The sequence below is a fragment of the Pan troglodytes genome, chromosome 23 (genome assembly GCF_028858775.2).
Source record: "Pan troglodytes isolate AG18354 chromosome 23, NHGRI_mPanTro3-v2.0_pri, whole genome shotgun sequence".
In the NCBI taxonomy this organism is placed as follows: domain Eukaryota; kingdom Metazoa; phylum Chordata; class Mammalia; order Primates; family Hominidae; genus Pan; species Pan troglodytes.
Genome location: NC_086016.1, coordinates 43,764,732 through 43,778,427, shown reverse-complemented (window position 1 = coordinate 43,778,427; position 13,696 = coordinate 43,764,732). Strand labels below are relative to the sequence as shown.

At 47.8% G+C, this 13,696-nt stretch overlaps 1 protein-coding gene across 30 annotated transcripts in view; it reads right to left on the bottom strand.

Annotated features, from left to right (window-relative positions):
* Positions 1 to 13,696, bottom strand: part of MEI1 (meiotic double-stranded break formation protein 1) — a 99,263-nt gene that overhangs the window by 13,372 nt on the left and 72,195 nt on the right. For 11 of the 30 annotated variants that reach the window (XM_063807950.1, XM_063807934.1, XM_063807936.1 and 8 more), the window contains 6 exons: positions 9,335 to 9,500; positions 6,811 to 6,915; positions 4,230 to 4,340; positions 3,779 to 3,939; positions 1,210 to 1,291; positions 847 to 1,022 (listed from right to left, as the gene is read on the bottom strand). In XM_063807950.1, coding sequence (XP_063664020.1) covers positions 847 to 1,022; positions 1,210 to 1,291; positions 3,779 to 3,939; positions 4,230 to 4,340; positions 6,811 to 6,915; positions 9,335 to 9,500 — 801 coding nt within the window. Of the gene's footprint in view, positions 1 to 846; positions 1,023 to 1,209; positions 1,337 to 3,778; positions 3,940 to 4,229; positions 4,341 to 6,810; positions 6,916 to 9,334; positions 9,501 to 13,696 lie in introns of all 30 variants that reach the window. The other 19 variants (XM_063807946.1, XM_063807948.1, XM_063807932.1 and 16 more) reach the window with 4 other exon arrangements.

Genomic DNA, 13,696 nt, shown 5'->3' with positions numbered 1-13,696 from the left:
AGATTGCACCATTGCACTCCAGCCTAGGCAACAAGAGCGAAACTCTGTCTCAAAAATAAATAAATAAATAGGCCGGGTGCAGTGGCTCACACCTGTAATCCCAGCACTTTGGGAGGCCGAGGCGGGAGGATTATGAAGTTAGGAGATCAAGACCATCCTGGCTAACACGGTGAAACCCTTTCTCTATTAAAAATACAAAAAATTAGCCGGGTGTGGTGGTGGCTGCCTGTAGTCCCAGCTACTCGGGAGGCTGAGGCAGGAGAATGGTGTGAACCCGGGAGGCAGAGCTTGCAGTGAGTCGAGATCACGCCACCACACACCAGCCTGGGCGAGAGCTAGACTCTGTCTAAAAAAATAATAAAAATAAATAAATAAATAAATAAAATAAAAATGCCGGGCGCGGTGGCTCACGTCTGTAATCCCAGCACTTTGGGAGGCGGAGGCAGGCGGATCACGAGGTCAAGAGATTCAGACCATCCTGGCCAACATGGTGAAACCCCGTCTCTACCAAAAATACAAAAATTAGCCAGGTGTGGTGGCAGGCACCTGTAGTCCCAGCTACCCGGGAGGCTAAGGCAGGAGAATTGCTTGAACCCGGGAGGCGGAGGTTGCAGTGAGCCAAGATCGCGCCACTGCACTCCAGCCTGGGCAACAAGAGCGAAACTCTGTCTGGAAATAAATAAATAAATAAATAAATAAATAAATAATAATAGAAATAATTTTTTTAAAAAAGTCTTACTCAATCCACCCTCCAAGCCCTGGTAGGAATATCAGGCTCTCGACAGGCAGCCACCCCTTCCTGCTGTTGTCCTGGGAGAAGCAAGCCCCACTCAGCAAGGGCCTTACCTGCACCAGGAGATTCTGCAGCCCAATGACCAGGGACCGGACTTGCGACATTCGCAGTGGAGCTAGGACAGTGTCCTCGGTGGCTGGCAGTGGCTGGGCCCCTGAGGGCACCAGGGCTACCAGGGCAGAGGAAAAGCTTTGTCGCAGGGCTGTCCGCAGGAAGCATAAGATGGCAGCTGGAAGCAGGAGATTCCTTACACCCAGTTCCTGTCTCCTTCCCACCTCCCACCCAGCTCTGTCACAGGATGGGAGACAATGAAGATGAGACAATTATGGAGTGACCATTGGCTGGTCAGGGCGCTGGTCTTATCTGAAAACCTAGGGAAAAAGCTTTTCTTCTGCTGGAGACTTGTGGACCCATACCTGAGAGCAGTGCAGCCTTTTTCTTTGGAAAGCTGAGAGCCTTCAATACTTGGTCCATTTCCACAGAGAGTGTCTGGTGAACCTGGCAGGGCACAGGGTAAAGGGCTAACCCCCATGTTCTGGAAGCCTAGGCAGAAAATAACCTGCCTGAAAATCTCTTCTGTCACCTCCCCCCACATATCCACTGCATCAAAAGGGGACGGAGGAGGCCACACAGAGTCCTCCAAGCTGCACCAGCCCTGGCTTCAGGAGCATGAGAAGAATCAAGTCCAAACCTGGAGAACTCTTTTTCTTCCAAATCTCCCCCATCCTCACTGGCCTCCTCCATCAGACAGCCTTCTCTGGCCTCATCTGTGGTTCAGTCTCTGGCTCTGTTCACTATACACCTAACTCAGAAGATCTGGAGTCAGACAGGCCAAATCAAAATCCTGGCTCTCAGGTCAGGTACAGTGGCTTACACCTGTAATCCCAGCACTTTGGGTGGCTGAGGTGAGAGGATTCGTTGAGCCCAGGAGTTCAAGACCAGCCTGGACAACATGGCGAAAACCCATCTCTACAAGAAAATACAAAAACATTATCTGGGCATGGTAGCATGTGTCTGTAGTTCTTGCTGCTCAGGAGGCTGAGGTGAGATAATCACTTGAGCTGGGAGGCCAAGGCTGCAGTGAGCTGGGATACTGCCACTGCACTCCAGCCTGGATGACAGATTCCATTTCTTTAAAAAATAAAATAAAATCCTGGCTTTGCTACCTGTCAGCTGTATGGCCTTGGGCAAGTTACTGCACCTCTCTCAGCATGCCTTACTTTCTTCATCTATGAAATTAAGACAAGCCGGGCACAGTGGCTCACGCCTATAATCCCAGCACTTCGGGATGCTGAGGTGGGTGGATCACCTGAGGTGAGGAGTTCAAGACCAGCCTGACCAACTTGGAGAAACCCCGTCTCTACTAAAAATACAAAATTAGCTGGGTGTGGTGGCAGATGCCTGTAATCCCAGCTACTAGGGAGGCTGAGGCAGGAGAATCGCTTGAACCCAGGAGGCAGAGGTTGCGGTGAGCCGAGATCACACCATTGCACTCCAGCCTGGGCAACTAGAGCAAAACTTTGTCTGAAAAAATAAAATAACAGGGAACTCTGTGTATGTGTGTCGGGGGTGAGGGGGGGTGTTATATGGGAACTCTCTGTACTACCTGCACCATTTTTCTATAAATCTAAAACTGTCCTAAAAATGAAGTCTATTAATAATAAACAAAACAGACAAAAAAAAGGTATGGCAATGTGAAGGAGCATAGCTGACTGGGAGAAGCACAAATGCCTGGCCAGAGGACAGGGAAGGTGGGTGGGAATGGCAGAAAGTAAGGCTGCAGAGGGCCAGGCCTAGAGGAGGACAAAAAGGCTGCTGAAGGAGCTTGGGCAGAAGGGGTGTGAGGACAGACTGTGGCTGCAATGATAGGACATGCAGAGGAGGGAAGAGGCGGGTGGCCAGGAGACTGTAACTAGGTCACATTAGTGGGGAGGACGAATGACCAGGCCTGAGTTAGGGCACTGGAGGTAGCTAGGAGCAGGTAATTGCCTAGGTGTGAGCTGAGGGCCAGGGCAGAGCCAAGGACAAAATGCAAGTTTTCTCCTAGGCAGGTGACTGCCGACAGCTGGATGAGCCCAGCAGCCTCATACGGAAAATTAGGAAAGGTTTCTGTCCTAAACCAACCACAGGCAACAACCTGCAGGATTTGCCAGAGCATAGATTTGCCACAGCTTGTTGCCCCTCTAGAGGCCAAAGTTTAAAACTCATGTCACTTCTGTGTGCCCATCACTAGATTGGCACAGTATTGGGCGCAGTGTGAGGATACCACAGAGGCTAGCAGATGGTTTCCATGAGAAGTAGCCCACAGAGGAGCTCACGCAGGGCACTGTGATGACAAGGCCCTACAAGAGGGAGGGGCTGAGGGGAAGGAGGTGCTCTGTGGATAAGTCCACTGCTCTTCTCTTCCCTGCATCACCTTCTGTAATAATGACAGTTAACCATGTGTGGCATTCCACGGCTTGCCATGCTGCACTTTAAGGTCGCAGGCTGGCTTCTGCCTCCCCATCTGGTCTGTTCTGCTCCATTCATTCCCCACCTTCTCATCACACAGAGCACCTCACCACTCCCCAAATATACAGAGCGTGTCCTGAATTTGTGCAGCTTCATGCCTTTGCTCATATTGTTCTCTCTACTTGGAATGCCTTCCCCCACTATCTTTGCTGAGTACAATCTTATCCTTAAAGACTACAAGTTCCCTAAGGGTAGGACACATGCTATATTCATTTTTTATTCCTCTGTGCCAAGAATAGAGCCTGGAGTGTAGGTAAACTTTATGTGTTAAGTGGATTAATATAAAACAACCTCACAACAATCCTGAGATGCTTTCCCCATTTTGTAGGTAAGGAAACTGAGCTCAGAAAGGGTAAATACCTTGCCAAGGTCACACAGCTAATAAGCCCCCAGAGCTGGGACCAGAACTCAGGATCTTCAACACTCCTTTGAGTGCCACCCCATGCCTCAAAGCCACAGGAGTTAAAGACTAACCTGCAAACTGCCCTTGTGCTGCTGGGCAGAGAAGGAGGCAGTGAGCAGCCAGGCAGAGCAGAGGAGTGCAGTCCTGGGAGAATCTGCCTTTGCCAAGGTGAGGGCCAGCATCTTCTCCAGAAGCTCCATCAGGCCTGTGCTGCTCAGGAGCACTGCAGCAGCTGTCGGGGGTGGGCAAGGCAGGGCCCACAGGAGTTACAGAGGAGCTTCAGCTAAGTGCCACTATGGTGCTTAGCACCTGATGGGGGCTTCACAAACAAACAGAGGATCATCCTGAGGCTCTAAGGGTCCCAGCTTCATAACAGAAGCTCAGGTTATTAGAGCCAGAAAGGACCTTATGACCACCAGCCACACACACAACCCTATTTGTTTTTTTAAGATGAAAAAGTTGAGGTAGAGAGGACCACAGACTGCCCAGCACTCTTCACTGTCCCAGCCCGGGCCCCTGCACCTCTTTTCTGACTGCTGGGTGTGGTCTGATGAAGGCTCCAATACAGGAAGTTGAAGGAGGGCTGCAGGATGTCCACGTCAGTGGGGCTGCACTTCCCACACAGCTTGCTTACTGCAAGAGATGAAAGTCCCCAGTCGGCCTGTCGCAAAACACTCACACTTGTCATAGGTGGTAGCCTGCGACTGGCTATTTCAGATGTCAGTCTTGGGGAGCAAGCACAAACTAAGTATCCCTGATATTACAACCAATGGAAAGAAACACAGTGACAAACCTTAAGGCACATTCACACCCTCCATGTAGACAAACATCAGGCAAGCAGCCTACAGCTGCACATCACAGAAAGACTTTAGGATTTCAAAGGGATCCATCCTTTGAACATCGTCACCACCTTCCCAAGGGAACTTTAACAGTCGAATGAAGTGCAGTTCCCTGCACTTGCCACATCCCCTCTCTCACATCACTTCATTTAGCTAACTCCTCTAGTCCCCGTCAGCAATCAAGATTCAGCTCAGGCCTCCGCAGTGGCTTACGCCTGTAATCCCAACACTTTAGGAGGCAGAGGCAGGCAGATTGCTTGAGCCCAGGAGTTCAAGACCAACCTGGGCAATGTGGTGAGACCCCGTCTCTCCACAAAAAAATACAAAAAATTAGCTGGGCATGGTGGCACACACTGGTAGTCCCAGCTACTCGAGAGGCTGAGGTGGAAGGATCGCCTGAGCCCGAGAGGTAGAGGCTGCAGTAAGCAGTTATCATGCTATTATACTTCAACCTGGGTGACAGAGTGAGACCCTGTCTCAAAAAAAAAAAAAAAAAAAAGAAAAAAATTCAGCTCAAAGTTCATCTCCCCCTTGAAGCCTTCCTTAACCTCTCAAGGCAAGATTAGATGCTGCTTCTGCATTCTCCCAGGCCTCATCAGTGCAACATCACACTGTAGATATCTATAGAACATATCCCTTTACTCTTGGGAACTCCCACTTCCCATCTCCCTATCCCCATCCTAATATGAAACCTACCTACAGCTCCATTCACTTTTTGGCAGCCACATCACACCCTGACTTCGGTGCTCACCCAGACAAGCAGGTCTCAGCTCCCTCCCACACCAGTACCTCCACCCCGAACCACAGTCCTCTACTCTCTGCTGTCATATAGAAGTGCTCAAGGATTATATGTAAATGTCCTATTACATTTCATCTGTGGGTTTCAGCCTGTTACTCCCTGTCAGAGGCTCTTCTGAAGGCTGAGTTTGTCACACACAGATCCCCCTCCTAGCTTAGTGTCAGCCTTGATCTCACAGACAGGCTGGTGATGACTGGCACCAGGCTGAGGCCATCTGCAATGCGTCCCCAGTGGCCTTTTTTTGAATCTGACACTGATGTTCTCATGAGGTGGACTGGGCTCCAGGCAGGGAAGATGCCCCATCTTCACCTGTGGCTACAGGAGCTGGGGGGTCCACAAACACTGAAGACATGTCATTTTTCCTATTCATTTCAACCTTCCCTCAGCAAATCTTCCTGCAGGTGCTGCCTATGAAGTGATGGCAGCATCATGAGTTGAGAAACCAAGGAGGTTTGGGGTGTGGGTAAGAAAAAAGCCTGGAGAACTGTGAACTGGATCATCAGATCTGAGTCAATTGTAGGATGAGCTGGAGAGCTGACCTTGTGCCAGGAAAAAAGGAATCTGCATGAATAGCATCTGTTGAAGGCCTACTGTGTGTCAAGCACTGTGTGACATTCTCTATCTAACTAGATAAGTATTCCTTATCTTAACAACTAGATAAGTATTCCGTATCTTAACCCTAGTTTAGGAAAGTACTACTACTTTACCTATGAGGAACCTAAGACTCACAGAGACTAGATGATTGCTAGTGACTAAGCTGAGATTCAAACCCAGGCCTTCCTGACTCTAGAGCTTGTGCCTGTCATACAGATTTGTTTGTTTTAGAGACGAGGTCTCACTCCATTGCCCAGGCTGGGTGCAGTGGTGAGATCATAGCTCACTGCAGCCTTGACGTCCTGGGCTCAAGCAATCCTCCCGCCTCGGCCTTCCCAAGTTGCTGGGACTATATATAGGTCTGCATCACGACGCACAGCTAATTATTTGTATATTTTTTGTAGAGACAGGGTTTTACCATGTTGCCAAGGCTGGTCTTGAACTCCTGAGCTCAAACGACATGCTGCCTCAGCCTCCCAAAGTGCTAGGATTATAGGCGTGAGCCACTAGGCCTGGCAGTTTGTAGAGGCAGGATCTTGCTATGTTGCCCAGGCTGGTCTTGAACTCCTGGCTTCAAACAATCCTCCGGCCTCAAACACCCAAAGTGCTGGGATTACAGGCATGAGCACCCCCCTGGCCTCATAATGCTGATTTTTTGCAGAGGTAGGGTGTCTCCCAAACATTCCCAGAGAACAAGCAGAGAAAGCCCTGAGAGGTCCTTTAGCAAGAAAACCCTAGGGACAGACTGACCTACTAGCTTCTTCCAAAGGGATGAAAGAGTAGAAGAAAGAAGAACACCAGTCTACTTAGTGAGCACCCACTGCACGTCCAGCCCTGGGCCCTTGGGCGCTATCCCAAGCAGCCAGGGCACCTTGGTGAAGGAGCTTCATGGCCACGCTGTCCAGTTCTTGCTCTGACACATTCCTGAGCTGCATCAGGGAGAGGAGGCTCAGCAGCAATGGTAGGTTCCCCGAGGCTGTGAAGAACAAGGAGGACTGGGCAAGAAGCCTGATGCTCAGATGACCTGAAGGTCAGACACCCTGCCCTTCTTCAATGGCCCTTAATAACAGGTTCAAAGTTTTTTGTTTCCTAAGGGGTGAGGTGTTTTGTTGGGATTTACTCCTATTTCTTTCTTCATTCAGAACAGGCGTAACTGATATACTAAGTGCCAGACATAGGTTGGTACCAGGAATTCATTATTTCATTTAATCCCACTAAACAAAATGTGAAAGCATGGATTGTTATTCCTATTTTGCACTTACAAAATTGAGGCTCAGAGAGCCTGAGTGACTTCTCCAAGGTCCCACAGCCAGAAAGTGGCAGAATGCTGTGGTCTGAATGTTTGTGTTCCTCCAAAATTCATGTTGAAATCTTAACCCCCAATGTAATAGTATTAGGAAGTGAGGCCTTTGGTAGATGACTGAATCATGAGGGTAGAATCTTCATGAATGGGATGAGTGGCCTTTTGAAAGAAACTGCGAGGAGCTCCCTCCCTCACCCCTTCTATCATGTGAGGACACAGTAAGAAGACAAGCCATCATGCTGGCACATGCCTATAACCCCAGCTACTCAGGAGTCTGAGGTTGGGGGATTGCTTGAGCCTAGGAGGTCAAGGCTGTGGGGGGCAGGGGAGAAGAAGGAGGAAGAAAGGAGGAGAAGGAAGGAAGGAGGAGGAGGGAGGGGAGAAGGAGGGGAAAGAGGAGGAAAAGAGGAAGAAGAACAAGAGGAGAAGAAGAAAAGAAGAAAGAAGAAGATGAAGAAGGAGAAAGAAGGATGGATGGAAGGAAGGAACGAAGGAAGGAAGGAAGCAGGGAAGGAAGGAAGGAAGGAAGGAGGGAAGGAAGGAAAGAAGACAGCCATTTATGAACCAGGAAGTAGGCCTTCACTAGACACTGAATCTTTCAGTACCTTGATTTTGGATTTCCCAGCCCCCAAAACTGGGAGAAATAAATTCCTGTTGTTTATAAGTCACCCAGTCTATGGCCCAAATAGACCCAAATCTGAATCCAATGCCCATGGCCTTCCCACTATGTTTCCACTAAATCTTAAGGTTCTTAACCAGTATTATCAGCTAAACATGGCTTGTCCTTCCCTGAAAAGAAATAACTCATCTCCTCTTGACACCTTTAAATCTACTTCCAAACCCTCAGTCCTCTGTCAGGTAGCCACAGGTTGCCTTTCGCTTTGCTTAGAAATATAATTTTAGGCCGAGTGTGGTAGCTCACACCCGTAATCCAAGCACTTTGGGAGACTGAGGCGGGCGGATCACTTGAGGTCAGGAGTTCGAGACCAGCCTGGCCAATATAGTGAAACCCCACCTCTAATAAAAATACAAAAAATTAGCCAGGCGCAGTGGCGCGTGCCTGTAATTCCAGCTACTAGGGAGGCTGAGGCAGAAGAATCACTTGAACCCGGGAGGTGAAGGTTGCAGTGAGCCGAGATCACGCCAATGCACACCAGCCTGAACGACAGAGTGAGACCCTCTCTCAAAAAAAAAAAAAATTATTTTTAAAATTCAGCTTCTCTAAAAATAGAAAAAAACTAAGCTGGGCGCAGTGGCTCACCCCTGTAATCCAACCACTTTGGGAGGCTGAGGTGGGAGGATCACTTGAGCTCAGGGGTTTGAGACCACCCTGGGCAACATGGTGAAACCCCGTCTCTCCTGAAAATACAAAAAAATTAGCTGGGTGTCGTGGCACACACCTGTAAGTCCCAGCTACTTGGGAGGCTGAGGCACAAGAATTGCTTGAACCTGGAAAGTGGAGGTTGCAGTGAGCAGAGATCTTGCCACTGCACTCCAGCGTGGGTGACAGAGTGAGACTGTCTAAAATATAAAATAATAATAAAATAAAATACATAAAATATAAAATAAATAAATACAATAAAATAAACCAATCCAAATTTTCAGTGTCTCCATACTGTACCAAACGTCAAGCTTCCTTGACTCCAGTGAGTACCATTCCAGATTTGGAAACTATTCCCCCGGATCTCACTAGGAACTTCCAACACATCACAGATCCACCTCCCTCCCCAGCCCCTGCAGACTGCTGCTGCCTCCATCCTCCTCCAGATTTCTCACTTTCTTCTTCCCACGGGGGGGCTGCCATGCTTGTGACAAACAACACTGAGCACATGCTGCACAGGGTGGGGATATGCACACACACATCAAACACATCTACTCATGTTAAACACACACACAGCAAACCAAGCATGTTGTACGCCCACTCTGCAGTGAGAGAAAGGAGGTGAAGTTTAGCTTGATGCCACAATGGCCTGGCTTTCTTTTTCAGATAAAACCCTGATTCTCTCTCCTGGAGCAGACCTAACAAGGGTAGAGATGCCCATTCTCGACTGGCTTTCAGGTCAAAGTGTGCCCACAGCACCTGCAGACTGACCTCCTGATGGGGATGCCCCATGCTCCACTAGCAGACGCTGCAGGATCAGCAGGAAGTGGCCTCGGATAAGACCGCCCACTTGGATATCCTCATTCCTCCTCAGGAAGGTCCTCAGGCTATTCAGTACCTTGTGAGCTGTGTCCACTGGGCTGGAATAGATGAGGTCCTGAGCAGGAGAGAAGAAAGCCAGAGATCAGAGGGTACTGCAGTTGGGGAAAAGTGACAATGAGTAATAGAGGGGCAGGAAAAGGGCCCATAATTATGATGTCACAAAAACTGGGTAATCTGTCACTTGCTCAGCACCTATTATGTACCAAAGGCTCTTCTAGGTGCACTGACACCTCAAAACCATCCCTTAGAATAGGTCCATCCTAGGCCGTGCATGGTGGCTCACGCATGTAATCCCAGCACTTTGGGAGGCCAAGGCCGGTGGATCACGAGGTCAGGAGATTGAGACCATCCTGGCTAACACGGTGAAACCCCGTCTTTACTAAAAATACAAAAAAATTAGCTGGGCGTGGTGGCAAGCGCCTGTAGTCCCAGCTACTCCGGAGGCTGAGACAGGAGGATGGCATGAACCCGGGAGGCGGGGCTTGCAGTGAGCCGAGATCGCACTACTGCACTCTAGACTGGGTGACAGAGCGAAACTCTGTCTCAAAAAAAAAAAAAAAAAGAATAGGTCCATCCTATTAAATCCATCCTAAACAGGAGAAAACAGGCTCAGAGAGATTACATGACTTGCTAAAGGTCATATAAGCCAGTGGCACAGACAGAATTTGAATGCAAGTCTCCTAACTCCAAGCCCAAAGCTCTATTTTCCAGGATGCCTCCCTCCTGCAAATGGTAGGATTAGGGTCAAGAGGTTGTTTTCAAGACAGGGAACCTGAGTGTGCCTTAAAGAAGAAAAGAAGGAAAGAGAAATGATGTCACTGGGCAGGCAGAGGATAAATTAGGACAGATTCAGTGCACAGGAAGGCAAGTGAGGACCAGGTCAGGCCCGTGCTCTACCAAGGCATCTGGTTATCTCTGCCCCAAGCTATAAAGGCCTTAGGCTCGGAAGATGGGAAGATGCTTTTTATTTTGCTTTCAGAGTTATTTTAGTGAGTATATGTTAAAGACAAAGCCAGTCAGAAAGCTGCACCAGAGGCTACCCTACTGATAGCTCCTGGCACCTGCTAGCTCAAAGAAGCCAATTCCTTTGGACAGGCTAATGTGCTGGGCCAGTTAGGACTGAGGGTTATGAATCCAAGGTCACACAGACTCCCTCTCCAGGGAGGACAGCTACTGACACACAGAGAGATATGGCTACAATGCATCTGGCCAGACAAACCCAGGTGTGCTGATCACTGGGCAGAAGGAGAGGGATGGGGTCACAGGGATGTCTAAGTATGGCTCTCAGAAACCTCCGCAGTTGCTGGAAAAACAACTATATATCAATAACAACCACTCAGGGCCTAACAATGTCAGGTACTATGTTGTGTTTATACAGTAGCTGTATATTTGTTTATACATTATTTATACTTCTACAATAACTCTTCCATATAGGTGTCACCCCAATTTTTCAAATGAGAAAACTGGGGCAGGTTAATCAGTTTACATATCAAGAAAGTAATAAAGTTGTAAATTAAACTGCACTGTGAGTTAACGAAGGGAAGGGATGAGGTCTACTTCATCTTTGTCATCTTGTAGAGACTCAGAAAACATCTCTGAAAAGAAAAAGGTCACGGAATGGGAGCGCTAGAGAGAATCTAGATAATTTTTTCCAATACCTTTACTTTACAGAGTATGAGGCTGAAGCCCGATGGGAAGGGAGGGGCATGATTTGCCCAAGGTCATAGAGCCCAGAGTCAAACCAGTTTCCTGGTCTTGTGCCTTCACCAGCACATCACTGCCCCACTGCCACAGAGGTGGTCCCTCAGAAGTCTGAGTTAATGAATGTTAAAGGTATAAAAGGAAGGGGCTACTCAGCTTTGTGTGGCTATGGTGAATGCTGGAGGAAGAGGAACGTGAGGACCCCACCATATGCATCAGTGGGAAGGCTCTGGGCAAAACTATGACCCAATCTGTAGTCTCTGCTGTCCAGAACTCTCTGGGTCTTGACAGACCAGCGTAACTTGGCCAAAGAGGAAACAAACAGAGTTTCTGTGATGTCATTGTCCCTTCACATCTAAAAAACCTACATGAAAGACCACCCATTGATAAGAGTGGCAATTAACAGCTTTGTTTTCAGCTGTTAATTACCCATACAAAAAACAGAAATTGGTATCAACACAAAATTTTTAGACTCCTTTTCCTTCCTCTGGCTAGAAGCTGGGGAGAAATGGTAAGAATTATATATATGAACAGACAATAAAGTTGTTCCTTGCTGTTCTTTTTGTTTTGTTTTGTTTTGTATTTTTGAGACGAAGTCTAGCTCTGTCGCCCAGGCTGGAGTGCAGTGGCTCGATCTTGGCTCACTGCAACCTCCGCCTCCTGGGTTCAAGCGATTCTTCTGTCTCAGCCTCCTGAGTGGCTGGGACTACAGGCACGTGCCACCATGCCCGGCTAATTTTTTGTATTTTTAGTAGAGACAGGGTTTCACCATGTTGACCAGGCTGGTCTCGAACTCCTGACCTTGTGACCCACCCGCCTCAGCCTCCCAAAGCGCTGGGATTACAGGCGTGAGCCACCACGCCCGGCCTCCTTGCTGTTCTTTTTTTTTTTTTTTTTTTTTTACCATTGATGTCTCTAGGATCTAAGTTAGTGAAAAACTTACTCACTTTGGGCTCTAGTCATAGCCATGACCCTTATTAACTATATGACCTTGGGCAATTCAATTAGCTTCCCTGAGATGAACTTTATCTGGTTCAGAGGCAGTCAATGATTAGTGAATGACAGCCCACTATGTGAAGCAAACCAAGAGTGTTCCTACATACTATCTCATCTACCCTCATGTTTTCTCCATTTTCTGTGGGAGAAAACTGAAGTTCAGATTAGCCTCTATCTTCCTAGTCCTCTATGCAACAACTCATCTTGAAGGCAGCTCCTTTCTGTTAAGCTCTATGCCAAGTGAAACACAAGACTCCTCTCTGCCCTGACCTCCACCACCTCCAGAAAGGAGAGGTGATAAGGATGGTGCACATTCAAGGACAAGGACTGGGTCACCAGGATAAATGGTGGGGCATCCACTCCAGCTTCCCTGGGATGTAGACTCTAAGTATTTGGTCTCCTGAGATTCAATTTCTGTTTGGTTTGCTTCTTTTAATATTTACATCCTGTGAAGTTAGTGGCCTAGCACAGCCTTCAGTTAGTGAGGGACCTCTCCATTCTAGGAAGACCCAGGCTGAGAAAGGGAATTTGGGAGAGGAGATAATGAGCTCCATTTTAGGCAGAAATGTCAAACAGATGGTTGACTTCATGGGTATGAGCTCAGGAGAGAGGTCAGGGGTGGTGCAGGGATTTGAGTCATCACCATACAGCCAGGAGGCAAACAAAGCCATGGGTGTGAATGAGATAACCCAGGAAGAATAAATAGACTGAGTAAAAAGAGAGCCTCAGACAGAACAACTGATAGATAGGGAGTCAAATCTGGGTTTTAATATTTTGATTTCCAACTCTTGTGACCATGGGCAAATCTCTCTAAGCCTATGTTTCATGTATTTAAAAAGAAAAAATGGCAGGTACAGTCATTTATGCCTATAATCCCAACACTTTGGGAGGCCATGGTGGGAGGATCGCTGGAGCCCAGGAATTTGAGACCAGCTTGGGCAACATGATAAAACACTGTCTCTACAAAAAATATAAAAATTAGCCAGACACAGTAGCACATGCTTGTAGTTCCAGCTACTTGGTCTTGAACTTCTGACCTCAGGTGATTCACCTGGCTCGGCCTCCCAAAGTACTGGGATTATAGGCATGAGCTGCCACGCCCAGCCAATTCTAGTTACTTGGGAGGCTAAGGCAGGAGGATCACTTGAGCCCAGAAGATTGACGCTGCAGTGAGCCATGATCCTGCCACTGCACTCCAGCCTGGGCAACAGAGCAAGAAAAAAGAAAAAAAATAAAAATAAATAAGATATAGTCATGCTGTATCTTTTCTATGTTTAGATATACAAATGCCACTGTGTTACATTTGTCTACAAAATTCAGTACAGTAACATGCTGTACAGGTTTGTAGCCTAGGAGTAACAGGTCATCCCATATACCTAGGTGTGTAGTAGGCTAGACCATCTAGATGTCTGTAAGTATACTCCATGATGTTGGTATGACAAAATCACCTAACACTGTGTTTCTAAAAATGTATCCCCATCATTAAGCAATGCATGACTGTATTGTCACTACTATCCCTGGACAGACTTAGATTGGTCTAGACCCATAATTCAA